Consider the following 26,969-nt stretch of genomic DNA (forward strand, 5'->3'; position numbering starts at 1 on the left):
AGCTTGGTCGGACGCGAGACTGACCGGCCAGGCAAGGGGTCGACGTACTCGGTAAGAAGTTCATGCGAGGCCCTTAGGGGTGCGAGACTACAACCACCACAATCCTCTGCGTCCGCACTTCCGGCATCACCAAGTTCTAGACCTGCGGCGCCGGGGCGCCAGGCCCGGCGTGTGGTCACGTGGCGCTGGCGCGTCACGTGGGTGAGTCAGGTGACACTGCGGGGCGGACGGCGGACGCCGGGACGAGGTTTGAGCTCCGGCCCCCCACCCCGCCCCCGACCCGAGACCCGCCGTCGTTGCCGCCATGACTGGGCTAGTGCTGCTCTATTCCGGGGTCTTCGTGGCCTTCTGGGCCTGCCTGCTCGTCGTGGGTGAGGACGGGCCCTGGCGGGCGGGGCCGGCATCGGGCCGAGCTAGCCCGGCTGGAGCCCAGCGGGGAAGCGGAGGCTTGGGAATACTGGGCCCCGGCGTGGGCTTTGCGCCCCGGGCTCCTGGACTTGCCTCTCGTCTGTCCGGGCCTCTGACCCCGACAGAGGAGACCCGTATCTCCAGCTGCTTGGGGAGGGGCGCGGGCAGGGCTCGGTGGGAACCGCGAGCGCAGCCCTTGTCCATTTCTGTCACTGCCGCCCCTCTCCCTCGCTCCCTGCTGTCGTCCCTCTCTTGCTCTTGACCGGCCTGCTTGGGTCACGAGCCGGCTGCTCCAGTTCCTCTTTTCCCGGTAGTCTTGCTCTCCCCCGACACCCACAGCGTGTTGGGTAAACAGCGGCTCGGACTGGGCTGGCTGCATCTGGTGGGGCCTGGCCAGAGCTCTTGCTCCCTCCCCTCCTCCTGGGTATTCAGGCCTGCCGGTGGCTCCCCTTGATGGGTCTGGGTCTGGGAGGTGGTGTCACAGAGGGGATATGTTCCTGAAGGAGTGGCAGAAAATGGAGGTCTGAGTAGAGGAATTTGTATAGGCAGCTGTGCTTTTACGTGGGGCCAGCCAGAGGACTCTCCCTCCCTTGACTTAGGTGTAGGCAGACCTTTTGGGAAGGTGGCCCATCAGCTGGGCAGTAACTTCTTGCCTAAGTTGTGACGCTTCTCTCTAGAGAGCAGTCCCTAACCCCCGTTTTTCTCACTGCTGCAGGAATCTGCTACACCATTTTTGACTTGGGCTTCCGCTTTGATGTGGCATGGTAAGGGAGAGGTTTCCCCTGGGAGCTTCTTTGCAGCCTGCCCTCTCTGATCTTATCCCTACCCCACCCCACCCCCCGGCTGTCTGAGATGGGGACCTTTGGGAAACATGAAGTGTTTTGTCTCAGCATCGAGGACTGGGGGTGTTGGAGGGGGGGTGGGGGTGGATTTTGTGCCCACTTCTCCACCAGGGCTGAATTGTCTTCCCCCGTCTGCACACCAGGTTCCTGACGGAGACTTCCCCCTTCATGTGGTCAAACCTGGGCATTGGCCTAGCTATCTCTCTGTCTGTGGTTGGGGCAGCATGGTAAGTGTTGGGGTCATGGGTCAGGGGAGGGGCTGAATCATAGCAAGTGGTGTCACTGGGTTCTTAGTCATCTTGGGGGCAATGACAGGATTGGGCTCTGCTCATTGGTTTCTTATCCGTCCACCAGGGGCATCTATATCACTGGCTCTTCCATCATTGGGGGAGGGGTGAAGGCCCCCAGGATTAAGACCAAGAACCTGGTCAGGTAAGTGTAGGACCCTTGTAAGGTTGTCAGAACCAACTGCATTGGTAGCTGCCTGTGCATTTGACCTGCCTGATGTGCTGCTCCTGACCAGCCTCCTGTTGGGGTCGGATGTCAGTAGGGGAGAGGTGGCTGGAGACTCTTCAGGGAGGAAGGTTGGCTTCTTTCTCAACTCTTTCTCCTCTCCACCCCCTAATCCCCCGCTACCACTACCAGCATTATCTTCTGTGAGGCTGTGGCCATCTATGGCATCATCATGGCGATTGTCATTAGCAACATGGCTGAGGTATGGAGGCCTAGGTGGGGTGGGCATCTATTCCAGGGTGTTTATATATTACTTAGTGATGGTGGAGGAGGGGGAGTGGAGTAGGGGGCGATTTCTGATTATTTCTCTGCTTCCCTCAGCCTTTCAGTGCTACTGACCCCAAGGCCATTGGCCATCGAAACTACCATGCAGGTAGGTGGGTGTGTGAAGGCAAAAAGTTGGGGCTTCACAGCTGCTTCCCCCTCCAGTGCGTGCCCCAGCTTAGATTCTTCATTTTGATATTCTCTCACCTACTTTGGCCTGCTTTGTAGAGTTGGGGTGGTGGCTGGCCCCATTAGTCCATGTTGAATCCCTTGCCCTCATCTCTCCTCGTGTCTGGCTTGGCCTCAGTGCTCCCCTTCCATCCCTCCAGGTTACTCCATGTTTGGGGCTGGCCTCACAGTGGGCCTGTCTAACCTCTTCTGTGGAGTGTGCGTGGGCATCGTGGGCAGTGGCGCCGCCTTGGCTGATGCACAGAACCCCAGCCTCTTTGTAAAGATTCTCATCGTGGAGATCTTTGGCAGTGCCATCGGCCTCTTTGGGGTCATCGTTGCGATCCTTCAGGTGCTGAATCCCCCTGGGAAGCTCCTCTGTCCTTGTCCCCAACCCAGCCTCACCCTTCTTCTGGAGGAGCCACAGTGCTCCCGTCTACACCTGTAACCATAAGAACCTCTTAAACAGTTTCCACCACCTAGTTCCCATCTTTTGGTTTTCCCCTTTTGAAGTTTTCCATTTATTTCTGTCTTCAATGTAGTATCACTGACAACTGTCTTTTTTTGTCTGTTGTGTCTATATACAAAAGATTTAGCTTCTCTTTCCTGTTCTGTTATTTTGTCTGTTCCTCGCTGTCTTTGTAGTCTAGACCAGGTTGGGATGCGTCTGTCTCAGTCCGTCTTGGTGTGTTTGACTGTGATGTCAGTAGGACAGCACATCTGAGGTGTGTGTGATTAAGGATCAGCCTGAGTGTCTTGAGTGACTGTGGGCGCCTGACTGGGTTGACACTTGGTGACTGGCACTGTCCATATGCCACTTCTCTCTATCTTGTCTGTCCCACAGTTGAACTCTGTAGTTGTCTCTGTGTCCCTGTTCACTGTGTTTGTCACAGCATGTCCATCCTGGTCCAGTCATCCATCTGTTGTGGTCTGTCCATCCTGCCATGGGTCTGATCATCTGTCATTTGTCATTGTCTAATCTATTTCTCTGTCCCTGACTGATTTCTCCTGTTCTTCTTTTGCAGACCTCCAGAGTGAAGATGGGTGATTAGACGATTTGTGTGGGTGGGGCCGTGCCCCACTCTTATTTATTTGTGGTTTTCCCGGGACAGCTGGAGCTGTGCCCCTTAGGCTTTCAGGGGGCTTGGTGTTCAGGGCCCTCCCTGCACTCACTTCTGCTGCCTGTCCACTTGGAGGCACTGCCTGGCTGGATCTGCAGTGTGGGGAGTGGGCTGCTGTTGACTGTGTACAACCTGGCACCCGTGTCCCACCTCCACCTCCAACCCATCTTCCCAGTGTTTGTGAAATAAACATGGTATTTGTCTGGGTCATTGCTGCTTCTCTTGCCTTTCTTCGCCACCTCCTTTCACAGAGGAAGGGTAAACAGGCCTGTAGTTCTCAACTTCATGCCAGCTTCTTGCCAACTTTCCGACTCATAAACACTGTCTCTGCTGTGGACAACGATGGCTCCTGGGTTGGAAGGAAAGTGTGCTGGGCTGAGGACTCTGTAACTCTGAACATCTTTATTGAAGGGAAGGGGGGAGTCTAGGTATATGGGCCCATGTGTTTGTGTGGGGAAAGGAGGTGTCCTAGTCCCATGCCCTCAGGGCTCTGGTCAGCCCAGCCCCAGTTAGCCACATCTGCTTACCTGGCTCTACCCTCAGGCATCCGTCATTTCTACCCCTGGGGCATTGGAACCCATTCATTTGCCTCTGCCTGTCCCAGCATCATACCCTGCCAGTAACTAGTTTGATCCCTTGGGGCCATGTCCAGCTCCTCCCACTCCTGTCCAACCTCCTGTTCCCTAGAAGCCCCTGCCACACACTTCTGTCTACGCCTTTCAGTGTCCTGCCCAGTTTTAACTAGCAGCCCCCTCCTCTGGCGGACCCTTAGTCATGCTCCCATCGATGAGCTGACAAATCCCTGACCTCCCTGCACGAGTTGACCTAACTTCCAGGTGCCCTTCTTTGGCTGAGTGTGCGCTCCAACCCAGACCAGACCCCATTCCTCCGTAATGGCTTTTACCCATCCACACCCTCTCCGGTTCGGACCTCGAATCCAACCCCTTGGATGAGTCTGATTAATTTCTCCCGCCCCTCCCTGGTCCTCCGTCCCCTCGCTCCGTCGCGCTTAGCCGCCGGCAGGGGCGGGCGTCGGAGCCGCGCGGCGGGTACGGGCGCGCTGGAGGCGGGGGGCTGCGGGGGCGCGCGCGCGGGCGCGCGGGCCAGGCCTGCCCCTCCGAGGCGCCGTAGCGCGGGAGGGAGGTGGCGGCGCTGTGGTCTCTCGGTCGGCGGGTCCGTGGGTCTGCCCGGCCGCCCGGCCCCGCCCTGCCCCCCGGGGCGGCTCGGCTCCATGGCCCGCGGCGGCGGCGGGAGGCGGCCCGGGGGCCGCGGGGGCCGCTGACCGGGGAGGCGGAAGGCGGCGGGGCCGGGCCATGGGGGACGGAGCCGTTCGCAGCCGCCGGAGCCCGGAATCCAGCCGGAGCCGTAGCGGCGCCCCCTGCTGAGCCCCGAGAGCCGGGTGAGAGGGGGGCGCGCGCGGCCCCCAGTTCGGGACCCCGAGATTCTAGACCCGGCCCCGCGAGGGGTGCCCCGAGCGCGGCCCCGAGATCCCCGCCCAGGACCCGGTGAGAGTCTCTAGCGGCCGGACCCTGGCCTGGCGTCACCCCACCCTACCCCCATCCCTCGAGTCTCCTCGCCCCCCTCGGGCTCCTCTGCCCGCTCCCAGCCAGCCGCCCTTATTGTCCTCGCTCACCCTGGCCTCGTGGCGTGGGGAGGCGCTCCTCGCTCCCCTTTCCTCGGCCCCTACCCCACATCCTCTCCTCCAAGCCCCCTCCCCGCCAGGCTCCACACCCACCCTGTCTTCGCTGCCTCCAGGTCTCGGGGTGCCACGTGTTCAGGCCACTCAGCCTTACAGCCCCGCCCAAACGCACCTCGCAGCCTGGCAGCCTGACCCAGAACCCCTGCCCCAGAGGGAGGGGTGGGAGTATTTGCACGTGGGTCTGGGTGTTGTGAGCTGCCCGGGAGCCCGTCTGTGTGACTCTGTAAGTCCAGGAGCGGCGGCTTTGTTTGTGAGTGCGTGACTCGTTGTGTTGCTGTTACTGTCACCCAGGCGTGTCTGTGACTCTATATGTAGTTCTGTGTGTATCTGAGTGCAGGTGACTGTAGCTGGGACTGCGGGTTTCTGTGTGGTTGTGTGATGCTATGTATCTGAGTGAGACTCACCCTGCTCTCTGAAGCACTGCCAGAAGTGCCCCACAGAAGTGTTGCTGCTGTGTCGGACCCACAGTTAAGAGCCATGGCCCAGGCAAGACCCTCTCCTAACATGCTGTCTCCAGGGCCCAAGCGTTCCCCTTTCTGGGAATCAGAACCAGCAGTGCTGGGCAGGCCCCAGAGAGTTCATCCCAATCCTTGAGGTCTTATGGGAGGTGTGTCTGATGCGCCACCCTGTATTTTGACCTCTTGCTCCAGAGGGAAGGGATCCCATAAACGTCTTGTTCAAATTTGGGCCACCTGGATGCTGAGGGCCACTTCCCAGCCTGGTCCCAGATGGCCTGGCTTGCTTGCCACTGGAACCTGTCCAACCAAACCACTGTCCCCCATGTTCCCCAGAGGACTAAATGAAGTCTTGAGTACAAAGTGCTCTTGCATGGTAAGTACTCAGTAAATGGTCTCTCTCCCCCAGACCAGGAGTCCTGGGTTGAGGATGCTGGCCTGTGGGGCGTTTGTTCTCTGGGGTACAGAGAACACATGTGGGTCTATACGTAAACGTGTTTCCTTGTTCAGGTATGAGCCAGCGTGAACTAGAGGTCACATGTCCACGTTCTTGGGAATCCATAGGGTGTGTGTGAAGTCGGGCAGTAAGGGCACATACCTGAGTGTGAGGGTGGGTGAGGCTGCGCTTGTGTCAATGAGGATGAGGAAGGAAGGCATTGTGTGAAGATGTAGGAGTAGTGAGTTGCCAGGGACTGTTTGTGTGTATTTGCAGGTAGAATGTAAGTCGAAGGGTGTGTGAGCAGGTAAGTGTGAGGATGCGGGTCTAAGAATGTGAGCGGTGCGCAGGAGGTGGGTGGGTGGGTGGCCTAGCCCCTCCGGCCCTGACCTCCTGGGTCTGTTTCTCTCCTACCCCTGCTCAGGCCAGCAGCCGGATGCCCGGGCCCATTGGGCGGGCCGGTGGCCGCCTGCGGGATGAGCAGACTGCTCGGGGGGACGCTGGAGCGCGTCTGCAAGGCCGTGCTCCTACTCTGCCTGCTGCACTTTCTCGTGGCCGTCATCCTCTACTTTGACGTCTACGCCCAGCACTTGGCCTTCTTCAGCCGCTTCAGTGCACGAGGCCCCGCCCGTGCCCTCCACCCAGCCGCCAGCAGCAGCACCAACTGCTCTCGGCCCAACGCCACTGCCCCCAGCTCCGGGCTCCCCGAGGCTCCCAGCGCCCGACCAGGCCCCACGGCTCCTGTCCTGCCACCCTGTCCTGACTCGCCGCCTGGTCTTGGTGAGCCTGCAGGGTGGGGCTTGCCTCTAGGGGTGGGCAGGGGACTGGGGGAGTGGAGTCTTGACCCACGGGGGTGCCAAGGGTCTGGGTGTGTTGTCAGAGGGCTGTTCCTGGGGGGTTCCCTCGCCCACCCCAGGCGGAGGGAGAGGGCTGGTGTCCCTGGGTTCTGATGAAGGCCTGATTCCTGCCACCGTCCTGCCTGCAGTGGGCCGACTGCTGATTGAGTTCACCTCACCCATGCCCCTGGAGCGGGTGCAGAGGGAAAACCCAGGCGTGCTCCTGGGCGGCCGCTATACACCGCCCGACTGCACGCCAGCCCAGACGGTGGCGGTCATCATCCCCTTCCGACACCGGGAGCACCACCTCCGCTACTGGCTCCACTATCTGCACCCCATCCTCAGGCGACAGCGGCTGCGCTATGGCATCTATGTCATCAACCAGGTGTGCTGCCTGCGGCCCCCAGGCTGGCCACCGGCCACCAGGGAACCTATGAGCACCCGCGGGTGAGGGGCCCACATGCCTGCTGGTGCAGCCACGGGGTTGGGGGCATTCGTGGCTGCTTGTCTGCCAGTGGTTGTGCGGACACCTGTACGTATGTGTGGAGGCACGTGTATGTCATCGCGTGTGTAGGCAGGTTTGTATGTGCATTCAGGGGAGTGCACGTGTGTTAATGGTGGTGTGCACACTGCCAGGTGTGTGCACGGCCTCGATAGGGGGTGAGCGCCATTGTCTACCCGTGGTAGGCCCCATCCACGGGGGTGGCGGCTTAGGGTATGCTGGTTATGAGATATGGAGGGCCCCGAGCAGAGGGAGAGTTAGACCTGAAAGAGGGATCAAGTCTGCCTTAGGGCCAAGTGCTGAGCACAGCTGAGATCCAGGAATTCAGCTCAGGCTCTCAGCCCTGCCATGGGCCTGGCTGGGGCTGGCTGCCGGAATCTGGAGAGGATCTGATTCAGGCCCTCCTCCCCACAGAGAATTCCCAGACTTGAACTTGGATCCCTTTAGACTCCAGGACAGTGGTGTGTGACTGGAGTTGGAGCAGGGGGCAGTGGGACCACCAAAGGGCCTGGTCCAGCCCTGGGGTGGGAAATTGACGATTGAGATGGGTCTTGAGGGTTGAACAGGCATCAGCCGGCGGAGGGACTGGAGGAGGCAAGCATTTTATGTAGAGAGACCTGGAGGCCCCAGGCCCCAGCGAGAGAACTGGTCTCATGTGTTCGGGAACTGTCTGCTGAGGGATGGGGTCCAACATGTAGGGTGGGTAGCAGGGATGAGGTTGGAAGAGCTAGTGGAGACCAAATCCAGAAGGGTCTTAGGAGGCATCTTAAACAGTTGGATTCCAGCCTGAAAGTGATGGGGCACCATTGTGAGGCTTTAATGAGGAAGTAATGTGTATGCGTGCTTATTAAAAAGATTGCTCTGATTGCTTGTGGACAGTGGGGTGGAAGGGGAGCCTGGAGGCAGGGGGCCCGGTTGGGAAGAGGCTGCGATGTTCAGGAAGGAGGTGGTGAATGTGCATACGAGTCAGGCAGGAGTCGTGTGGGTGAGGGGAGAGATGTGACCCAAGTAGCAGAGAGTAAGGAAAGGGAGATGCCGGGACATCTCGAGGGTTTCTGTCTTGACTGTTGGCAGTGTGGATGCCTGCGCCTCTGAATGAGATGGGAACATAGGATCTAGGCCAGGTCTGGGGGAGAGTGCGACTCTGAATTCTTTTTTGCATGTGATGAATTTAAGTGCCTGGGGGAAGTATAAGAGGAATGTTCAGCAGGCAGTTGGACAAGTGAATCGACCTAGGAGTGAGGTCTGAGGTGGAGAGGGATCTGTGAGCCACCAGGATGCAGATGATGGTGCCTAAAACCAGCAATGTCAGCCCGCCCAGGGGGCCTGGGAGCTGAGAGGAGAAAGCCAGAACATGAGGGAGTGGGTGGAGAAAGAGAGAACACAGAGGCCACGAGGGTTGGCCAGAAAGGTTTGAGGAGACCCAGGAGAGCTTGGTGTCCCAGGAGCCCAGGAATAAGCGTCAAGAAGGGAGCGTGGGGCTTCCCTGGTGGCGCAGTGGTTGAGAGTCCGCCTGCCGATGCAGGGGACACGGATTCATGCCCCGGTCCGGGAAGATCCCACATGCCGTGGAGCGGCTGGGCCCGTGAGCCATGGCCGCTGAGCCTGCGCGTCCAGAGCCTGTGCTCCGCAACGGGAGAGGCCACAGCAGTGAGAGGCCCGTGTACCGCAAAAAAAAAAAAAAAAAAAAAAAAAAAAAAGAAGGGAGCGTGGCAGCTGCATGAGTGCTGCTTGCTGGGGGAGTAAGGAAGGATGTAGACCAAGAAGCGTCCAGTGGATTTAGCAACAAGGTGGGCCCAGCGAGAGCCATTTCAGGGGCCTGGTGGGGGCGGAAGCAGATTGCAGTGGGTTGCAGAAGGAATCAGATTTGACAAAATGCAAGTAGCCAATTGGAGACAACTCTCGATCAAAAAAAAAATCCCTCTGCTGAGAAGGGAAGGCAAAGGTAGGGTGGTGGCTAGAGGGAGGGCTTTCTTTGGATGGGAGAGAAATGAGCATGTTTATGAGCCCTGTGGGAGAAACCTAGGGCTCTGGGGTGGTGAGAGAGGTTAGGAAGGAGTGCCAGTGAACCAGGAGAAAATGGACAGTTGCTCCAAGGGCTGGTGGGAAGGTTCAGGGCAAGGAGAAAAGAGAGCAGGTGGGGCTGGGCCTCTCAGGGGGCTGGGCCGTTCAGGGTCCAGGGGAGCAGCTCCCACCCCCTCGGGCCCAGGCTGGCTGGTGAAGAGGAGGGGCTACTCCTCCTCTCCTTCCAGAAGGTCCCACTTGAAGACCAGGAGTCTCTCTGGCTCCAGCCTGGAGAGCATGGGTTGGATCAGGGGGCTCAGGGGCCAGCCACCTCCTTCCATGGAACCCTCCTTGCTCTGGCCAGAATTTGGAGCTTGGGGCTACATGGCCAGGAGCCTGGCCTCAAGGAGACCTCGTCCCGCAGCCCATTTCTCGGGGGATCCCAGGCTTACTGTGCTTATCATTTTGTTGGGAAGACAAGTGAATTGAGCCTGGTCCTGTCCTGGTCCCAGAGGCTGCCCAGGGAGTTGGATGTGGATCTGTATGAGCCAGAGGGGACAGACAGGTGGCTGAGGCTCAGTGGCTCAGTCCTCGTGGTCTCTGCATCTTAGATGCTGGTCATTTGGGGGAATGTTTTGTTCATCTCACTCTGTGACGTGCTCAGTAGGGAAACTGTGTGTTCAGGGCCAGTCATCTCTAGGATCCACACCAGCAGAGAGAAGATGCCTGTCACCAACGACAGGGCCACGTGGCATGTTTGAAGGAATGAATGAAAGGAGAGCTCTAAATTGTGACAGTTGGAATGGACCCTGGCATAAGTGAAGCGCACGGGAGGAAATGAGTAATTATACTGGGGCGGGGAGGTTTGGTGACGGAGGCCTTTCCAGGCATGAGTTTGATAAGCAGAGAAGGAGAGCATTCCAGGCAGAGGGAACTGCTAACACCGAGGCCTGGAGGCAAGAAAGAGTCTGGCATGTTCTGGGGTCGTGGAGGAATGTAGTACAGCTGGGCCTCAGCACCTGAGGGCAGTGGCCAGAGAGAAGGTGGAGTCAATTCCTGAAAGGCCTTGCAAGGCCAGGTCCAGGGTAAAGAGCTGGCCTTGATCCCTACAGTCTGGGGGCCCCGGTGGGGGCAGGTGGAGTAGTACTAGGCCCACAGGGACCGCTCTGGACGGTGGTAAAGTGGCAGGTGTCTCCAAGTCTCAGGCCCAGAGCTGACCTGTCCCCTCCACCAACCCCAGCACGGTGAGGACACCTTCAACCGGGCCAAGCTGCTCAATGTGGGTTTCCTAGAGGCACTGAAGGAGGACGCCACCTACAACTGCTTCATCTTCAGTGACGTGGACCTGGTGCCCATGGATGACCGCAACCTGTACCGCTGTGGCGATCAGCCTCGCCACTTCGCCATTGCCATGGACAAGTTCGGCTTTCGGTGAGGGCTCCCTTCCCAGGTGGACCCAGGCCTCCCCACCCCACCCAGGCCATCGCTCCCAGCCCCAGTGGCCCCCTTGCTGCCGGGCCTCCCTCTGGAATCCCCTGGGGCCCCTCACTGATGCCTGCCTTCCGTGCCCTAGGCTGCCCTATGCTGGCTACTTTGGAGGTGTGTCGGGCCTCAATAAATCCCAGTTCCTGAGAATCAATGGCTTCCCCAACGAGTACTGGGGTTGGGGTGGTGAGGATGACGACATCTTCAACCGGTGAGTGGGGACAGGGTGGGGAGTAGACTGGGTGCTTGAGGTGGGGGGTTGCGCAGACCGGGCGGGGCTCTTCGCCCTTCCTGGCGCCTGCTCCAGCCCGGCTGTCCCCGTCCCCAGGATCTCCCTGGCTGGGATGAAGATCTCGCGCCCAGACATCCGCATAGGCCGCTACCGCATGATCAAGCACGACCGGGACAAGCATAATGAGCCCAACCCTCAAAGGTGACCCTCGACCCCAACCGCCCCGGCCCCTTGCTCCGTAGAGGTGACGTCCCAGTGCCACTGATCCCCAGAGGTGATCCCAGGGTCCCCGACCCTTGACTTCTAGAGATGACTCCCACCACCCCGATCCCTGTTCCCCAGTCCCCAGCTCAGCCTCTCCCCATCTGGCTCTCACCCCTGGCCTGATTTCTAGAAGTGATTGAAGTTTAAAGGCAGGGCTCAGATCGTCACTGAGTAGCTTGCATTCCTCTCGGTGCCCTCGCAGACCTTACTTGTGCCAGAACAGATAGGACGAGAGATAGCGGGCCCAGGGCACAGCTCCAGGGCCTGCGGACCCAACAGAGGTGGCCCGAGCAATGTGGGGTGGTAATGGAAATCATTGCCGAGCCCTCTGAGGTTGGAGTAGGTGGCTGGTCTCTGAGGAGGAAGCAACATTGGTGTCTGATGCTGGGTGGGAGAAGTGCCTGAGGGCATGTGAAATGTAGGGGCAGGGGGCGAGAGGTTGCAGAGCAGTCAGACCCAGTCCCGGCTGGAGAGCCCACGTGAAGTTCATTCTCGGCAGGGAGGCCGGCAGAGGCAGCACCGGATGATCAGGGCAAGGTGCTGTCCTGGCAGAAGAGGGAGTGATGGTGGGAAGCTTCCTGGAGGAGGTGATGGCAAACTGGAGTTTGAAAAGAGTTATTCATTCTACAAATATGTGTCACACACCTACCCTAGGCACAGTGCTATATTCACCAGGCTGATGGAGGAGGCCAGTCTGGATAAAAGGAATAGTATGTGTAGGAGTCTGGAATGTGAACGTCCATTGTATATGCTGAGAATCTGAAACTCTTCAGTCTGAAGGCTGGGAGTGACAGGAGAGGGGGTCTCTGCTGATCCCAGTTTGGGAGTTTCACTTTTGTCCCAGAGGCGTTGGCGAGTCATGGGTTTTCAGCGGGGAAGGGACAGGACCAGATTTGGGTTTGGAAGGATCACCCTTTGAGTTTGAAGAAGGTGAAGGGCTGGCAGAGCTGCCAGGTGGAGCAGGAGGAGGAAGCAGACTAGGCCCAAAGGAATTGACGGAGCCCTGGGCACATGTGGTGTGACGCTGCCGTGCCCACACGGGACCAGTAGGGATGTCCTCCTCTGAAGCCAGTGTGTCAGAGTGGGGAGGGAAGCGGCAGCACTGACGGAGGGTTGATCTTTGGCAGAAGCATGATGCACCAGGCGTCCAGGGAGCTGATGAAAAAGCAGTTCAGATAAAAACCATGGTGAGCAGGGAAAGGACGAGAGGCTGGGAGAAGAGGTGCTTCAGGGCATCTGAGGGAGAGCGCTCAGTGTTGGGATGGCTCTGGAGAGCGATCTGAACTGAGCTCAGAAGGACTGGGAGGATCAAAACAGTTGGGATGAGGGTGGGTGGAGCTCCGGAAGCACATGCCCGGGGCCATGGTCCTGTTTCAGGAATAGCGTGTCTAGGTGCCGTCCTCAGTTGTGATGTCTGCCTTAGGTGGGGGAGTGGCATGATAGCAAGATGTTTCTGGCTTAAGGAACTCTGTGAATGCTGGTTTCATCTACCTAGTTGCTTTTGCCTCAGATCTAGGAGTTCTGGATTCTTCTTTCCCTCACCCTACATGTCCGGACCATCAGCCGGTCACATCAGTGCAACCCCCCAAACATATCTGAGCTGGTCCACTTTTCCCTTTACCTCTGCCCTAGTGAGGCCTCCGTCCTCTTGCCCGGCTGGTTTTCTGTCTTTCCTCTTCTGTAGTTCATGTTCCCTCGCCCTCCCTCCCCGAAACTGGGCAAAAAATCCCTCAGTGTCTTCTCACCCACAGAATAAAAAACTGCTTCCTCTGACTTAACAGAGGCTGCCCATACATGCTCTAACCTCCCAGCTAATCCTCCTCTGGCTTTTCCCCTTGGCCCATTAAGCTCGAGCCACTCAGCTGCGCAAATTCTCATTTCCAGTGTAGGGTCAGCATGTGCTGTTACCTCTGCCTGGAATGCTCTTCCTCTGCTGTCAGCTTGATGGCCCGCACGCACCCCTTCCACAGCAGTCATCCTGGTCTCCTTCTCCTGTCTCCCTTAGCGTGCTGATGTCTTCCTTGTCTGTTACTTGTCTCCCTTAGTGGAATAGACTTGCCACGAGAGGAAGGACCTTGCTGTCCTGTTCATGGCTGTGACTCTGGTGCTTAGAGCGCGCCTGGCACACGGGGACTGCTCAATAAATAGATGGTGAAGGAGTGACTAAAGGATGAGGAACAGAGAAGATGGCACAGAGATGATGGGTGTGAGGAGTAAAGATGATGCATACAATGCAGGACACGTTGCATTTGAGGTACCTGTGGGGTGCCCTGTGTCTAGGTCTGAGATGAGAGAAAGATTTGTGAGGGTGTTGTGATTCTGGACTCAAGGGGGTGAGATCTCTTTTTTGAGGGTAGCTGCAAGAGCCAAAGAGCTCCAGGCAGGTGGAGGGGGCGATGAAGAGAACCGAGTCACCCCAGGAAGAAGCCAGGATGGCGTGCCCCTTGGCCCCAGTGATCTCTGTTGGGTTTGGTGGTGAGCCCTGATCTGGACCCACTTCCATCCTATCTAGGTTTACCAAGATTCAAAACACGAAGCTGACCATGAAGCGGGACGGCATCGGGTCAGTGCGGTACCAGGTCTTGGAAGTGTCTCGGCAACCGCTGTTCACTAATATCACCGTGGACATTGGGCGGCCCCCATCATGGCCCCCTCGGGGCTGACACCAATGGACAAAGGCTACCAGTGCCAAGGATTGCCTGCTAGAGGACTGACCTACAGCCTGGCTGGTGGCTGCTCTGTGACAGATCCCCTAGGACAGAGACTGTGGGCTCTGTTTTCTGAGGGTCTTCAGTAGGCCCCCCAGCTGCACCTGGAAGTTTCAGAACCTACTTCGGGGAGCTTCTGTCCTGGGCAGGCCCCTCAAGTGTGGCCCTCTCTGGGGTCAACCCTTCTTCCTGCTCCTCCCTCCCCAGTTCAGCCCCCCTCAATGTCAGGGTTGGGCCAGCCCCTTGCACTGCCTCGCCGAGTGGCCTGGGCCAGGTCGCTCCACCTCTCTGTGCCTCAGTTTCCCCCCCTTGAGTTCCCTAGGGCCTGGAAGAGTGGGAGGTATGACTAGGGGGCAATGTCGCTTCCAGGGGGAATTCTCAGACCTGGGGATCCCCCATGCTCCCAGGGGAGGGGAAACCTTTTTCACTCAACATTGTAGGGGGCAAACTCTGGTACGCCCTGCTGAGGAGCAGCGCCAGGAGGGGACCAGAGGGGGTGCTGTGTCGATGCCTGGGATCTTGGGGTTGGGCTTTGCATGGGGGCGGATGGGGCTCGGATCAGTTGGGTTCTTGCCCCGCCCCCCTCAGAGAGAAGGCAGTAGCCCCAGGGCCGGCTCGTGTTTGTACATTGCACAGAAACTTGTGTGGGTGCTTTAGTAAAAAACGTGAATGGAGGAGCCCCTTTGTCTGTTTGGGGATGGGGATCTGGATCCCTAAACCCAGACCCGGAGTGTGTTATGGGAGGGCCAGGGGGAACCAGGACAGCCTATCGGTCTGGCCCAGGCTGTCCTGGTTCCCCAGGCCCCTCGAAACGCAGTGGTTCGCTAGACTTCCGCCGGCTGGAAGGAGAAATGTTTACCCTGCCGCTGCCTCCCGGCCAGAAGAGACAAAGAAGTAATAAACCCATTGGGCTCAGATTTCTCGGTTCTTTCACCTGCCCTGAAGCCGAAAGGTGCTTGGAATCAGGGCGGTGTGGATGGCTCGCACTCCAAAACCACCTACCACGACTGTGGGTTGGGCTTCACGAGCCGGCACCGCCCTGGAATGGGCGGGGGCGGGGCCGTCTGGGGGTGGGGCTTTGGGTAGCAGGCCCCGTTTCCCGGGTGACGGTCGCGCGGAAGAGGCGGGGCTAGGGCCCCAGTCCCGCGGCCTGGCTCCTGGGTTCCCGGCCACGGAGAGTCGGCCAGTAGAAGAGACAGCGCCAGAGATCGGCGGCTCTGGACCGGGCAACTCTAGTCGTGGGGACGGGCGGCAGAACGGGGTGGGGCTGGGGAGAGGCTGGCCCGAGCGACAGGCTGGGGGCGCGGCATGTGAGACCAGGAAAAGGCGGGGCGTGCGTGGGCGTGCCCCGGCCCTGGGAGACCCGCGGTCTCCCAGTAACCCAGCTCTCCGACCTGCTGTCTGGCAGTACGCGCGTTGTGGGGTGGCGGTGCGGGCAGGCCATGCCTGGGGACTCTCCGCCGCTGTGGGAGCTGGTGGAAGAGCACGTTCCGCTCCCGGAGCGGCCCGAAGTGAAGAGGATTCTAGGGGAGACGACGGTGGACCTGAGCCTGGAGCTGCGGGCAGAGGTGGGGCGTGGGAATGTGGGCCCCACTCCAGGCCTATCCCACGACTTGGGTGATTTCCTCACCTCCTCCGGGTCCCTGGCTCTGCCCGGTAAATTTCGAGCTCTTGTCGGATCTCACTGTCCGCCCAGCCCTCTCCAGTTTAACTCTGCCCTGCCCCTCACTCCCCTAGCTCCCCTTCCTCCTCTTACTTCTCCTCCGCAGTCGCAAGGGGTCCCAACTCTCCTTGCAGGTGGTGATGCTACGATCACTGCTCCGAGAGGCTCGATCCTTCCAAGCCCCTGGTTCGCGCCCCACCTCTGACCTTTCCTCCCTTCTGGCACCACCGCCCCTCGTAAGAGACCTCGTGCGCCAGGAACTGCGGCAGCTGCTCCAAGATCTCCGCCGGAAGGCCATCTGTGAGGGCAGGTTGGAGCCTCAGACCTGGGGCTGGGCCCTGTCTCCAGAACTCAGATGGGCTAACCCTGAAACTGACAAGGGGCCAGGGTCACCTTTCCTGTGGTTCCCTGGAAGGAGCCCCTGAGTGTCCCCCGTGTGCAACTTCTGCAGGGACCAGACCCAGGCTTGGGTCCAGTATAGCCCCGGGGTCCTGCGCTTTGCCTTGGAGGAGCCCAGGCGTGATTTGCCAGAGCAGGAGATATTCCGCCTGAGAGCTGGTGAGCCCAGGTATAGTGGTAAGAAAGGAGGGGTCTGTTCCTGCTTGGCAGAGGCCCCAGCCAACTGGCAGGTCCCACCTGCCGGCATGGAGGAGCTCCTGGTCTGGGACTGGATACTTCTACAGCCACTTGTTTTAGGGATCAGCACATGAGGGCTGCAGGCCCAGGAGACATGAACCAAGCCTGGAAGCTTGGTTTGATCTGGGTCTTAGAGCATGAGGAACAGACTTCCAGACAGATAAAAAGAGAAGAGCTTTGCAGGAAGAGGGAGCACTACACGCAGACATGGGTGGAAGGAAAGGCTTCATCCAGTTGTCAGTTGTTCCTCTGGCCTGGAGAACAGGTGCAAGGGCTGAGCTAGAGAGGGCTGGGGACTGCACGAGATAAATGAGCAGCAGCGTGTTCATCACTGAATGGCAGCAACTTATTTGTCACACATCCTTAGGAAGTGGGTGATGTCCCCATTTTGCGGATGAGGAAACTAAAGCTCAGAAAGGATGATTGATTTGTCCAAGCTCACACACAGTGAAGGGTGGCAGAGCCCATTTGCAAACCCAGGCTCCAGAACTCCTCCTCTTAGTACCATCTTATGTTGCCTTTGTGAGAAAACACACAAAATTGTCTAGGAGAAATGGCATTTGTGTCCTGAAGGCCTGGGGTGAAGCAACATGGGAGAGTGATATTGACTTCATCTGCCAGCAGCTGTCACAGGGACCTCAACGTCATCAAGGACCAACTGAACGTGTCCCACATTGACCAGGTTGCCGGATACCTGCGGTGAGGCCCCTGAGTGTGTGCAGTGGGGGTTGAGACAGGGAGGGTAGGACGGGGGATGGATCCTAACGTACTGGGACTATGAGGAAGGAGGAGGGAGGCAGCATACCTGCTGGGGAGACCCAGGACAGTAGGGCTGAGAGGTGGAAGGGGCAGGTCGCTGGTGAGGTTGCTGCCAGGAAGTAGCCAAGTAGGGATGCCAGCAGGGGCCGTGGCCTGAGGACTTTTATGCTGGGGTGTGGGAGAGAGATGGACCACACCACAGAAGAGTCTTTTAAACAGGGGAAGGGCTGTGATCTGGGGGAGAATGGAGGCAGGAGGACTTGCAGGCCCAATACTGTCGTGAAGAAGAGAGAATGGGGCCCCCCAGCATGTGCGCTGGGAGGCGGGCAAGGAGAGGACACGTCCTGCCCAGAAAGAGGCTGGCGGGGCTGCAAGGCCATGCTGGGATTGCACTTGGGCAGCAGAGGGAGAGGTGGGCTGAGAAAGGAGGGCCTAGAGGGAACTCCTGGTAAGGCTGGAGGCTGGGTCTGTGTGGTGGGCTCTGCTGTGACACGGGCCTGCAGCACTGCTGCCGGTGCCACACTCCCCCATGTCCCAGGGCCCTTCTGGAGGAGGAGTGTCGCAAGTTGAAGAGGGAGATTGCCATCCTGCAGGTGAGCGGCAGCCCTGGGCCTCCCCACCCCCAGAGCCTTTCTGCTGAGCCTAGACACACCCGTCTCTCACCTGGTGTGTGAGATCCACATACGTGTGTGTGTGTGTGTGTGTGTGTGTGCAAAGATTGTGTGAGTCCTCTGTCCATTTCTCCTGTATGCACACTTCCCGTATGTGTGAATCCAGATTCTGGTTGAGTTCCTAAGTCCAAGGTCAGCACTTTTAGATTAACCTGCTGGATTTGCCCCTGGTCTTTTGCCTCCTTCTCTTCCCCATGTCTGGGTTCGGGCCTGCCACTACCTTGCCAAGCTCAGCTTTTCAGGGAGGCTGGTGTTCCTCTCAGGAGTGTCCTCAGGTGGCTGGGATGAGGAGACTGCATGGGGTGGTTCCTGGGCCCCACCATGGGTATCTTGGCCTCAGCATCCTGCCCCGCCCCACCCCACCCCGCCCCTGCCATAAGGCTGGGCACTGAGCCAGCTCTCCCTGCAGCGCTGCCTGGAAGAGGAGTATACAGGGGCCCCTTGGCCCTCTGAGGCAACCCTAGAGCCCACCCTGGCAGGTGAGGACCCTGAGCAGGCCCCAGAGCACCCAGCCTCCTGTCCCTGTCCCGCTCTTGTACACAAACCCTGGAATTGCTGAGCACTGTGTCTCAGCTAGACCTCTCCTCCAGAGCTAAAGGAACAGATGGCAGCCATGGAACAGGAGCTGCGGGCACCTCTGAGGCCTTCCTGTGTCTCCCCCGGTCACAGGTAAACCAGAGCAGGTGGACAGCTGGACGGGGTGGGCTAAGCGTCAGGCCATGGCCCCCTCACAGCTACTCCCTCCTGTTCAGGCTGCGGCCCTTGGAGTCCTCCAGCCAGGGCCTCGGACCACTGCCTTGCCTCCGTGGGGCTGCTGGAGTTTGGGCCAGGCCTCTCCAGTGCCACCTGCCCTCTCCTCCTCTGGAGCGCTGCCCCAAACCTCAAGGCCTGGCCGCCACCTGCCGCTGGGGACGGAAGCTTCAGTGCAGCCCCAGAAAAAGGCCAGCTTCCACTCCGATGTCCAGTGTGGCGCCCCAGGCCCCAACCTGAAGGGCTGGTCAGGAAGGAGACTTCCGCTTCTGCTGGAACTCGCCCTGTGTGCTGCTGACACCTCTCAGCTGCCATGGCCCAGCCCACTTCAGATCTAGTCTTGGATGAGCCCTCACCAGGATTCCAAGGCTGTCTGTCTCTCTGGCCCTCACCCTGCCCCCTCGCCTGGTCCTTGGTGTCTGGTCCTGACCATCACAGCCTCTGGCCTTTCTCTTCCCAGGCATCCCTCAAAGGCCTGGCAGGAAGAGGTCACATCCCAGCCGTGACTCTCGTCCCCATGGGGGACCCAGACAAAGCACAGCAGCAGCTCAGAGACAGGAATAGAAATTTCATTAAAATCTATGGACTTTAAAATCCTAGTGGTGCACGGATGGGCAGGGGTGGGCAGCGCACCGTTATTGCTACAGAGGATTAGAGGCGGCTCTTCCGGGGTTGTCACTGCACAGAGGGGCACAGAGGACGGACAAACGGATACTGCAGGGCTTGGGGGAAGGAGCTCTGGCTCCAGAGAGGGGGTGGGGCACGCCGGCTGGGGCCATTTGGCACGTGAACAAGGGCAGCCCATTTTGGGAAGACTGGGCCTTTAGCCTGGCAGAGGGAGGGCAAGGGGGTGTCATGTAGGGTCCCCTTCCCCAGGGCTCTGGGCTCAAGCCTCCTGCGGAACATCGCCCCACCCCTGTCCCCCAGAAACGAGTTCTTTGGGCAGGCTGTTGGGTCATGGGCCTCTGCTGGCTGGCCCTACAGCCAGTGCTGGGAGGCGGCGCAGAGACCCCAGAGCAGCTGAGTGAGGTGCAGGCAGGCCTGGAAGACAGATTGGGCCCGAGGCCAAGGGCAAGGGGGTGGCAACCACAGATAATACAATTTTTACAAAAATAATTACACAGACAAACAGGGCTGGGGTTACAGCCTGACATGTAACACTGCACAGCCCCCTAGCCCCTTACCCTGCCTCCAGGTAGGAAGATCCAAATCTGCCTGGGCAGAGGCTGGGGTCTGCTCTGGGGGCAGGAACACTGGTCAGGAGGCTGAAGGCTCGGGGAGGGGGACAGGTAGGGGGCCACCCAGAATCTTAGCTCAGGGCAACGTGTGGGGGCATCAGAGGCCACATAAAGTCCAGCTGCCTCCGGGGACCTGGCCTGAGACCCCTCCAAAGTGCTTTGGGCCCCCCAGCAACCCTCCCATCACTCACGCCCCCCAGCTGCCATCTTGGCATCCAAAGGACCTGTAAACACTAGGGACACGAGCACGGATGACCACGCTAGCAGTGGTGGCCAAGGTGACAGGAGCCGCCCTGGTCCGGGCGTGGAGGGGCAGGCGGTGACACCTGTCCACCGCCTCCCCAGTCTCTGTGGCGGGAGCACGGGGCGGGGGTGGGGCACTCCCCCGGCAGCTATGCTCATATCCGGGAGTCCTGCAGACGGCTGGAGCCATTACTGCCCACCGTGGGGATCTGGACCTTGTCCGGGTGCAGCGGCTGGACCTCAAGCCCGTCTTCAGGAGAGGGTGGAATGGTGCGGGCATAGCGCCCCGTTCGGTGCTCCAGGAGGGCGGGCCCCCAGTCTCTGCTTGGCTTGGTTGCATTTTTCAGACGCTGCAGGAGAGGTAGGCATGGTTGGGGGCGGGGTGGGCACGGTCATCAGAAGAGAGCCCTGAAGCCCTGTCCATCCACCCCCTCCTGTTTCACTTGGCTGCCCCCTGCCCCCACCCCTCACCTGGAGGAGGGTATCCCCATCTGTGCGGCAGAGCTGGTACAGGGCGTAGAGTGGAATGCAAATGACAGAGGACAGAGCCATGAGGAAGCCGATGGCCACAGCCCAGCCTGGATACTGGTAGTGGTTGTAGGTAATCGGCTGGTACTGGATCACCGTGAAGATGAGAATGAACTGCAGAGAGTGGGGAACGGGAGTGGGTGTGAGTCCTGCCCAGCCCCACCCAGGCCTCAGGCCTCCTATCCGCACCCTCTCCCTCCCTCTCCAGTTTCCCAAACTAGAAAGAGGCATTTTGGGGAGGGTGGGGGTGACTGTCAACGTTTGGGTAGTGGAAGAAGCTGATGGAACCAGGGGTCCAGGGTATGATGGGCAGGTGGCCACGGTGGAAGGGGAGAGGTCTGTCTTCTGCATAATCCTGAACCAGCCAGGGAGCCACTCAGCTGCCGTGGCCCTTGGAAGTCAGTTCTGCTCAAAGACTCGCAGTGGCCCTGCATTGCCTGCTGAAGCGAGGCCAAATCCCTGGCCTTTAGGGCCTTCTCCGCCTCACATCAAGACCTCGGCTTATCTTTCTGGCCTTACTGTCTCAGTGTCTCTGCTACACCCAGCGTTTCCCACCCTTCTTACTATGGAGGATCCTCTTTTGCATCTTCCTCTGTCAAACCCTATGCAAATGTCACCTCCTTCAAGAAGCCTCCACTGATTTCCAGTCTCCTCTTCCTGAAAGGGCTTTAGTGGCATTTTCCATCTACTAAGCATTTTATGGGTGTTTCCCCCAGACCTGGGAGCTCCTGGGATTGCATCAGCTCTGGGTCTCCAGTGCCCAGCACAGTGCTTGGCACAATCTTGTGTGGGGATCTGAACTGACTTATGCAAGGAGGTGGGAGTAATGCGGGAGAGGAAAGGGCAAAGTCCTGCCAGTCTGTGGCTGTGCAGACAGTGACAGACAGCCTGGGGAGGCTCCAAAGGCTAGAAATCATGAGTGTCAGGCTGGGGATGCTCTCGGGAACCGCTTTGGAAAGAGATGAGGGACATGGGAAATAAAGCCTGGGGTTCCAGCAACGAAAAACCTAAAGTTAGCAGAAAGATGGGCAGGTGGCTCATGGGCCACCCAGAGGAGCTGGGGCAGTGGATGCCACTTGCCAAGAGGGCTCAGCATCCACCCTGAGCCCTCAGCTGTGTCCTGGAGCTCAGGCCCCTCCAGCCTTCCGGGTGACCAAATTCTAGAAGGCAAGACCCATATCCATTCAGGGGTGGGTGGGCCCTCCTAGGACGCTGCACACAGAGGAGCTTAGAGCAAGTTTTCTGAATGGAATTAGATCCTGATCTAAGGTGTGGATAAATTCTTAAAAAAAAATTTCTTTTAAAGTTTTTGGCCACACCCCACAGCATGTGGGATCTTAGTTCCCCAACCAGGGATCAAACCCACGCCTCCTGCATTGGAAGGCAGAGTCTTAACCACTGGACCGCTGGGGAAGTCCCGATAAATTCTTTATTTGAGCTGATAGAAGGATGGAGTTTGTCAAAAAAGACCTTTTCAGCAATATAAAGAAGTAAAGCCCCCAAAGAAAACCAACAGCCCAGAAACACGTGTCCACAGAGCCTGGCATCCTCACCCGAAGGTGACTCCAGCCTGGCTTTCTGGGCACAGAGAGGGCGCTGCCAGCTTTGACTCAATCTCGTGGAGACACTGGACCCAGGGCCCTTCCTGCCTCCTGCCCTGCCTGGGCGGTGCCCTGGGTCTCCGAGCAGGGGGGGCAGCCTCCCGGGGGGCCGTGGAGGATGAGCTCCCCTGGGGCAGGTCCTGGGCCAAAGCCACAACCCTCAAGGGCACAGCGCTTGGCTGGCATCTACCCTCCCCTCCTCCCACCACTTACAGGAGACTTCCGTTGCTCCTGTTTCAAAGCTGGGCCGGTGGCCAGAGCTGGTGCCTGCGCCAGGCTCGGGAAGATCCCACACCCCATGTGATGGAGGCCTCAGCCCTCAGGGGCCTTTTATTCAGAAACATGAGACAAAGTGGAAATCCGGTGCTGACCTCTCTGTGGCACACAGGACTCCGGACACTGCCCTGGCCACTGGGCTGACACCTCCGTCACTCAGAGGTGGCCCTGCCTCTTCTCTGTGGAGGGACCATTACACTAGCAAATCCCTTTTGCCCCCCACTTCTCACCCTGAGCATAAAGAAGCAAGATCAGAGGGTTTTTAGTCCATAGACCACCCCTCCTCCCGCACTTGTTTCTAGAGTAGCACGGGCCCAGCACACAGGCTCCGGATCAGACTACCTGCTTTGCATGAGGGCTCTGCCTCTTAGAAGCTGTGTAACCTTGGATCAATTACTTAACATTTCGGTGCCTCAGTTTCCTCATCTGTAAAGTGGAGATCATAACGATACCTTGGAGAGTTGTATCACATGACTTAATATATGGTTCCCGGCCACGGTGGGCGTTCCCCCCACCATTTCAGCTCCCTGATGGGAGTTTCCCAGGTGTTGAATACTGGTGGAAACCCAGAATTCCCCCTCCCAAGCCGGCCCACTCCAGTGCCTGGAAGGCTTACGAGGGTGTCCCGGATCCTGAGCTGACATCTGACTTGTACAACCTGCTTCTGCAACATGCATTCACACCACATACCCTGAGTACTCTGAGCACCTCGGCTATCAGGGACTGGAGACAGGAGCTCAGCGAGGCTGACGGAGGCTGACACCAGTGTCAATCATGGTTCCCGAGGCTCCTCTGGGAATGCCAGGCGGGAACACCAGGGAGGGAGGGCCGGCTCTCAGCTGCTGCCAGCCTGCTTTCCCCTTCCGAAGCTGGGCACTGTCTTCAAATAAAGGGCCCTGTGCTCCCTTCCTAACCCAAGGCCAGGGCCTGGGTGATTCTGAGTCTCCACACACCTGTCTGACTCTATGCAACCTTCCTTGGACCCCCAGTGGCCAGATTTGTGGGTGTGGAGCCTCCATGGGGAGCTCTGGCCAGATGGATGGGCTCTTGCTCTCCCTTTGCTGGTTCCCAAGAGAAGGACGCTTGCCACAGGGCAGCAGGGGAGGGACCACAGAGGAGCTTACAAAGATGATAGCTGGAGAGACGAAGCGCCAGCAGATCTGGAAGAAGAGGGGCGGTGGGAATCCCAGCATCATCTGGATGTCCTGGAAGTAGTTGTGGTGCCCTGGAGAGAGGGAGGTCAGCAGGCCCGCAGGACAGCGTGGGCAGGCCAAGGGCCGGGACACGGGAGGCCATGTAAGCTTGGGCACTTACCGTAAATGTACATGATGGACACACACATGATGCAGGAGATGACGACCAAAGAGAAGCTGGCCGCGTAGTTGTCCATCAGCAGCAGCCAGTAGATGCCTGCCTGCGGGCCAGTGGGCAGCTGAGTCCAGGGTGCCCGAGGCTACACTCCCCCCTTGTTAACCCCCGTACCCTGGCAACTCCGGCCTAGCCTTTCCCTCGCGTTCTTACCTGGCTGGTGAGGGGGATGCCCAGCAGGAAGCCAGCCACAGCCACGCCCAAGGTCACATAAGTCTTTTTCTGCAGGATCCACTCATTCCCTACCTCATCCACAATGGCCGTGACCAGCGTCTCTAGGAGGCAGAACTGCAGGATACAGCCATCAGAGCAGGGGCCTGACCTCCGCCCCTGCCTCCTCCCTCCCCAAGCCACAGGCCCATGTCCTGCACCTCGTACCTGAGTGCCCAGCCCCAGCAAGATGAGCATGAAGAAGAAGAGCAGGGACCAGAGCGGGGAGATGGGTAGCAGGGTGAGGGCCTCAGGGTATGCCACGAAGGCCAGGCCAGGGCCGTGGTCTGCCACGCGGGACACATCCACACCCAGGTGACTGGCCATGAAGCCCAGGATGGAGAAGATGACAAAGCCGGCATAGACGCTGGTGGCACAGTTAGTGATGCTAATGATGACACTGTCCCTGATGGGGAGGAAAACAGTCAGGACACGCAGCTTAGTTCCCCCTGCCCAATTTGGGCCAAGAGACTTGGAGAAAGAGAAAGTTCTAGGAACAAAGGTGCCCCCAATCTCTTTTCTGGTCTGCTCTGGACCTCTTTAAGTGGGCCTGAGGCTCTTGAGTCCTCACAGACCCCTGGGGCATCACTGTCTTCACCTCTTCTCTCTTCTGCCAAAGCTCTCTCCGTTCTGCAATGACTGGACCCGGACCCCGCGTTGCCAGGATCTCAAGGCCGTGAGTGGAAGGGAGGGCCCTGGTGGGCCAGGAGGCTGCACTGGACCTGGTGGGTCTGGGGGAGCCGGGGTCAGGCTGCAGAGAGGGTAGGAACTGGGGGCAGCCCCAGGGCTGGAAGGGAGAGTCTCACCGGTAACAGTTGTTGTGGAACTTGTTGTAGGAAGCCATGGTGATGAGGCCGCCCCACGCGCAGCCCAGCGAGTAGAAGATCTGGGAGGCGGCATCCCCCCAGACCTGCGGGAGGGATGGGCCGGTGAGGAGCTGTGGTCAGAGGCTGGCACCTCTCTGCCCCTCCCCGGCCCTCTAGGTCCCCCTCCGTCCACAGCCCACCTTGGCCTCCAGGATCTTGTCCCACTGTGGTGTCAGGTAGTACGTGATGCCCGTGAAGGCTCCTTCCAGGGTCACGCCACGGATGAACAGGATGGTCAGCACCACATAGGGAAATGTGGCCGTAAAGTACACCACCTGGGTGCGAGAGGGGCCCCGCTGGTCTCCTCTGGGCTCTTCCTGCCCCCTCAACCACCACTGGTCCTCTGGTCCCTCTTCCCCTCCCGTATCCTTTCATCACACCCCCACCCACCCCTCCACACACAAAACCCAGGTAGGGGAGGCAGGATATATCTCTGGGTGGGCACAGACCCTGCTCGGGGAGGGGTACTTACTTTCCCTGAAGACTTGACCCCTCGGATGAGGCAGAGGAAGACGACCACCCAGGAGACACCCAGGCAGCCAAGGAGCGGCAGTCGCACCTCCCCGAAATTTCCAATGTCATCTGACAGCTTCAGCACATAGAGCCTGGAAAGGGGATACTTTGTCACTGATGGCCAGCCCCGCCACCCAGCAACAAACTCCCAAGGCCAGGGCCCAGCCTGGCAGCTCCCTCCTTTCTCACGAAGTCCCAGCAGCCGGCTGATGTGAGATGGGAGCGTCTGTGAGGCGCCAGCCCCAGCAGGCCCAGCCCCCTCTGCCTGCTTCCTCTCCCAGGACCCTCAAGGGCACCTGCAGGCCACACCCTGGTCCTGGGCCAGCCTCTTCAGCCCCTGGGTGTGGAGGTCTCCCTGTCCCTGCTCAGACCCAGCCCAGGCCCTTGCTTGTGTGTTTCTCCCTTCAGGAATGCCCTCTCCTCCAGACTAGACACACCCTATCTGGCATCACCTCCTCCAGGAAGCCTTCTGTGATCTTTTCTCCCACACTAGTCCTCCAGCTCTGATGAACAGAGGGAGGCAGTGGAGGGCTGAGTAAAGATGGAGGCTCCGAGCACGCAGGCCCAGACTTGAACCGACGTATGTGTGGCTCTATCTGGCGCCCTGTGCCATGCCAGCTGTGCTCTTTCAATCAACTGGACGTTTATGTGCCAGGCCCTTGCTAGATGCTGGGCATATAGACCTGGATCAGGCATTGTGGGTACTGCCAGGAGGAGTGTCTCAACCCCATGGGGAGGAGCACACTGGAAGTCTTCCTGGAAGAGGTGAAGCTTGAGCCAAAGTTCGAGGGATGGGGAGGAGGTGGGTGAAGGGGAGTGGAAGTGTATGCCAGGCTGAGGGAATAGCACGCAGCAGGACAGGGGTCAGGAACCAGCACAGCCCCGCCTGGGCATGTCAGTAGCTCAGGAAGGGACCAGACCAAGAGAAGCTGCGAAGTCAAGGCTGAGAAGTTTGGATTTTATTCTGAGAACAATGAGAAGCTTCTGGAGGGTTTTTAGAAGAGCACTCTCAGGGTCTCTCCTTGGCTCAAAACCCTGCAGCAGCTCCCATCTCTCACCATGGAAAAACCAAAGTCCTTACAGTGGTTACAGAGCCCTACGTGATCCATTACCTCCTAACTGCCATCTCTCGGATCTCCTCTCCTCCTGCTCTCCCCCTTGCTCACTGCTCCAGCTGCACTGGGCTCCTTGCTGTTCCTTAAATGTGCCGGGCATGCTCCCACCTTTACACATGCTATTCCCTATTTGGAGTACCCTTTCCCCAAATCTCCACATGTCCACATGGGTGTGAGACCTGTGCAGGCACACAGGACCCCATGCTTAGAAGGGCCTTGTGCTTGGTTTAATGCCCTGCCATTGTCATCTTGAAATTCTTAATTCATTTGAACTAGGGGCCCCATCTTTTCATTTTGCAGTGGGCCCCACAAATTATGCAGCTGGGCTTGTCCACGTGGCTCCCGCCCTCTTTACTTCCTTCAAGTCTTCACTCAGGTGTCCTCTTTGCAAAGGGGCCTACTCTGGCACACCTGATTAAACCTGCCACCCTGGCCCCAGCCTGGCACACCTTACCCCCTTCTCTGCTATATTTTCCTCCACAGCACATCTCTTTCTATCACACTGTACATTCTACTATTTAGTTTGTCATCTGCCTTCTGAAGGCAGGGGTTTTTATCTGTTTTGTTCACTGTTGTATCCCCCAGTGCTTAGCAC

General features: G+C 58.7%; 4 protein-coding genes across 11 annotated transcripts in view; 3 read left to right on the top strand and 1 right to left on the bottom strand.

Annotated features, from left to right (window-relative positions):
- Nucleotides 1-200: 200 nt before the first annotated feature.
- On the top strand, nucleotides 201-3,526 carry ATP6V0B (ATPase H+ transporting V0 subunit b). The gene is made up of 8 exons (XM_082612917.1): nucleotides 201-371; nucleotides 1,124-1,172; nucleotides 1,394-1,477; nucleotides 1,605-1,682; nucleotides 1,896-1,965; nucleotides 2,085-2,136; nucleotides 2,357-2,547; nucleotides 3,221-3,526. The coding sequence occupies exons 1-8, from the start codon at nucleotides 305-307 to the stop codon at nucleotides 3,245-3,247; spliced, it is 618 nt and encodes a 205-aa protein (XP_082469043.1). The 5' UTR covers nucleotides 201-304; the 3' UTR covers nucleotides 3,248-3,526.
- A 923-nt stretch (nucleotides 3,527-4,449) lies between these two features.
- On the top strand, nucleotides 4,450-14,854 carry B4GALT2 (beta-1,4-galactosyltransferase 2). 2 transcript variants are annotated; one of them, XM_082616398.1, is made up of 7 exons: nucleotides 4,450-4,821; nucleotides 6,331-6,686; nucleotides 6,892-7,127; nucleotides 10,489-10,679; nucleotides 10,822-10,944; nucleotides 11,062-11,166; nucleotides 13,742-14,854. In XM_082616398.1, exons 2-7 carry the CDS (start codon nucleotides 6,383-6,385, stop codon nucleotides 13,890-13,892), a joined length of 1,110 nt encoding a protein of 369 aa, XP_082472524.1. In that variant the 5' UTR covers nucleotides 4,450-4,821; nucleotides 6,331-6,382; the 3' UTR covers nucleotides 13,893-14,854. The 2 variants fall into 2 exon arrangements, with proteins under 2 accessions (XP_082472524.1, XP_082472523.1); XM_082616397.1 differs by having other exon boundaries at nucleotides 4,627-4,715.
- Nucleotides 14,855-15,093: 239 nt separating this feature from the next.
- CCDC24 (coiled-coil domain containing 24) lies at nucleotides 15,094-18,831 on the top strand. 4 transcript variants are annotated; one of them, XM_082613635.1, is made up of 8 exons: nucleotides 15,094-15,505; nucleotides 15,735-15,910; nucleotides 16,052-16,168; nucleotides 16,810-16,935; nucleotides 17,534-17,588; nucleotides 18,076-18,145; nucleotides 18,257-18,335; nucleotides 18,419-18,831. In XM_082613635.1, the coding sequence occupies exons 1-8, from the start codon at nucleotides 15,380-15,382 to the stop codon at nucleotides 18,654-18,656; spliced, it is 987 nt and encodes a 328-aa protein (XP_082469761.1). In that variant the 5' UTR covers nucleotides 15,094-15,379; the 3' UTR covers nucleotides 18,657-18,831. The 4 variants fall into 4 exon arrangements, with proteins under 4 accessions (XP_082469761.1, XP_082469762.1, XP_082469759.1 ...); XM_082613636.1 differs by having other exon boundaries at nucleotides 15,095-15,505; nucleotides 15,735-15,940; nucleotides 16,861-16,935; XM_082613633.1 differs by having other exon boundaries at nucleotides 15,095-15,505; nucleotides 16,858-16,935.
- A 686-nt stretch (nucleotides 18,832-19,517) lies between these two features.
- SLC6A9 (solute carrier family 6 member 9) overlaps nucleotides 19,518-26,969 on the bottom strand; it is a 31,798-nt gene continuing 24,346 nt past the window's right edge. For all 4 annotated transcript variants that reach the window (XM_082613630.1, XM_082613629.1, XM_082613631.1 and 1 more), the window contains 9 exons: nucleotides 25,219-25,351; nucleotides 24,887-25,021; nucleotides 24,687-24,790; nucleotides 24,049-24,286; nucleotides 23,824-23,958; nucleotides 23,617-23,716; nucleotides 23,427-23,527; nucleotides 20,369-20,539; nucleotides 19,518-20,247 (listed from right to left, as the gene is read on the bottom strand). In XM_082613630.1, coding sequence (XP_082469756.1) covers nucleotides 20,053-20,247; nucleotides 20,369-20,539; nucleotides 23,427-23,527; nucleotides 23,617-23,716; nucleotides 23,824-23,958; nucleotides 24,049-24,286; nucleotides 24,687-24,790; nucleotides 24,887-25,021; nucleotides 25,219-25,351 — 1,312 coding nt within the window. In that variant the 3' untranslated portion in view covers nucleotides 19,518-20,052. The remainder of the gene's footprint in view (nucleotides 20,248-20,368; nucleotides 20,540-23,426; nucleotides 23,528-23,616; nucleotides 23,717-23,823; nucleotides 23,959-24,048; nucleotides 24,287-24,686; nucleotides 24,791-24,886; nucleotides 25,022-25,218; nucleotides 25,352-26,969) is intronic.

This window comes from Mesoplodon mirus (genome assembly GCF_964341445.2).
Source record: "Mesoplodon mirus genome assembly, chromosome: 3".
Classification (NCBI taxonomy): Eukaryota; Metazoa; Chordata; class Mammalia; order Artiodactyla; family Ziphiidae; genus Mesoplodon; species Mesoplodon mirus.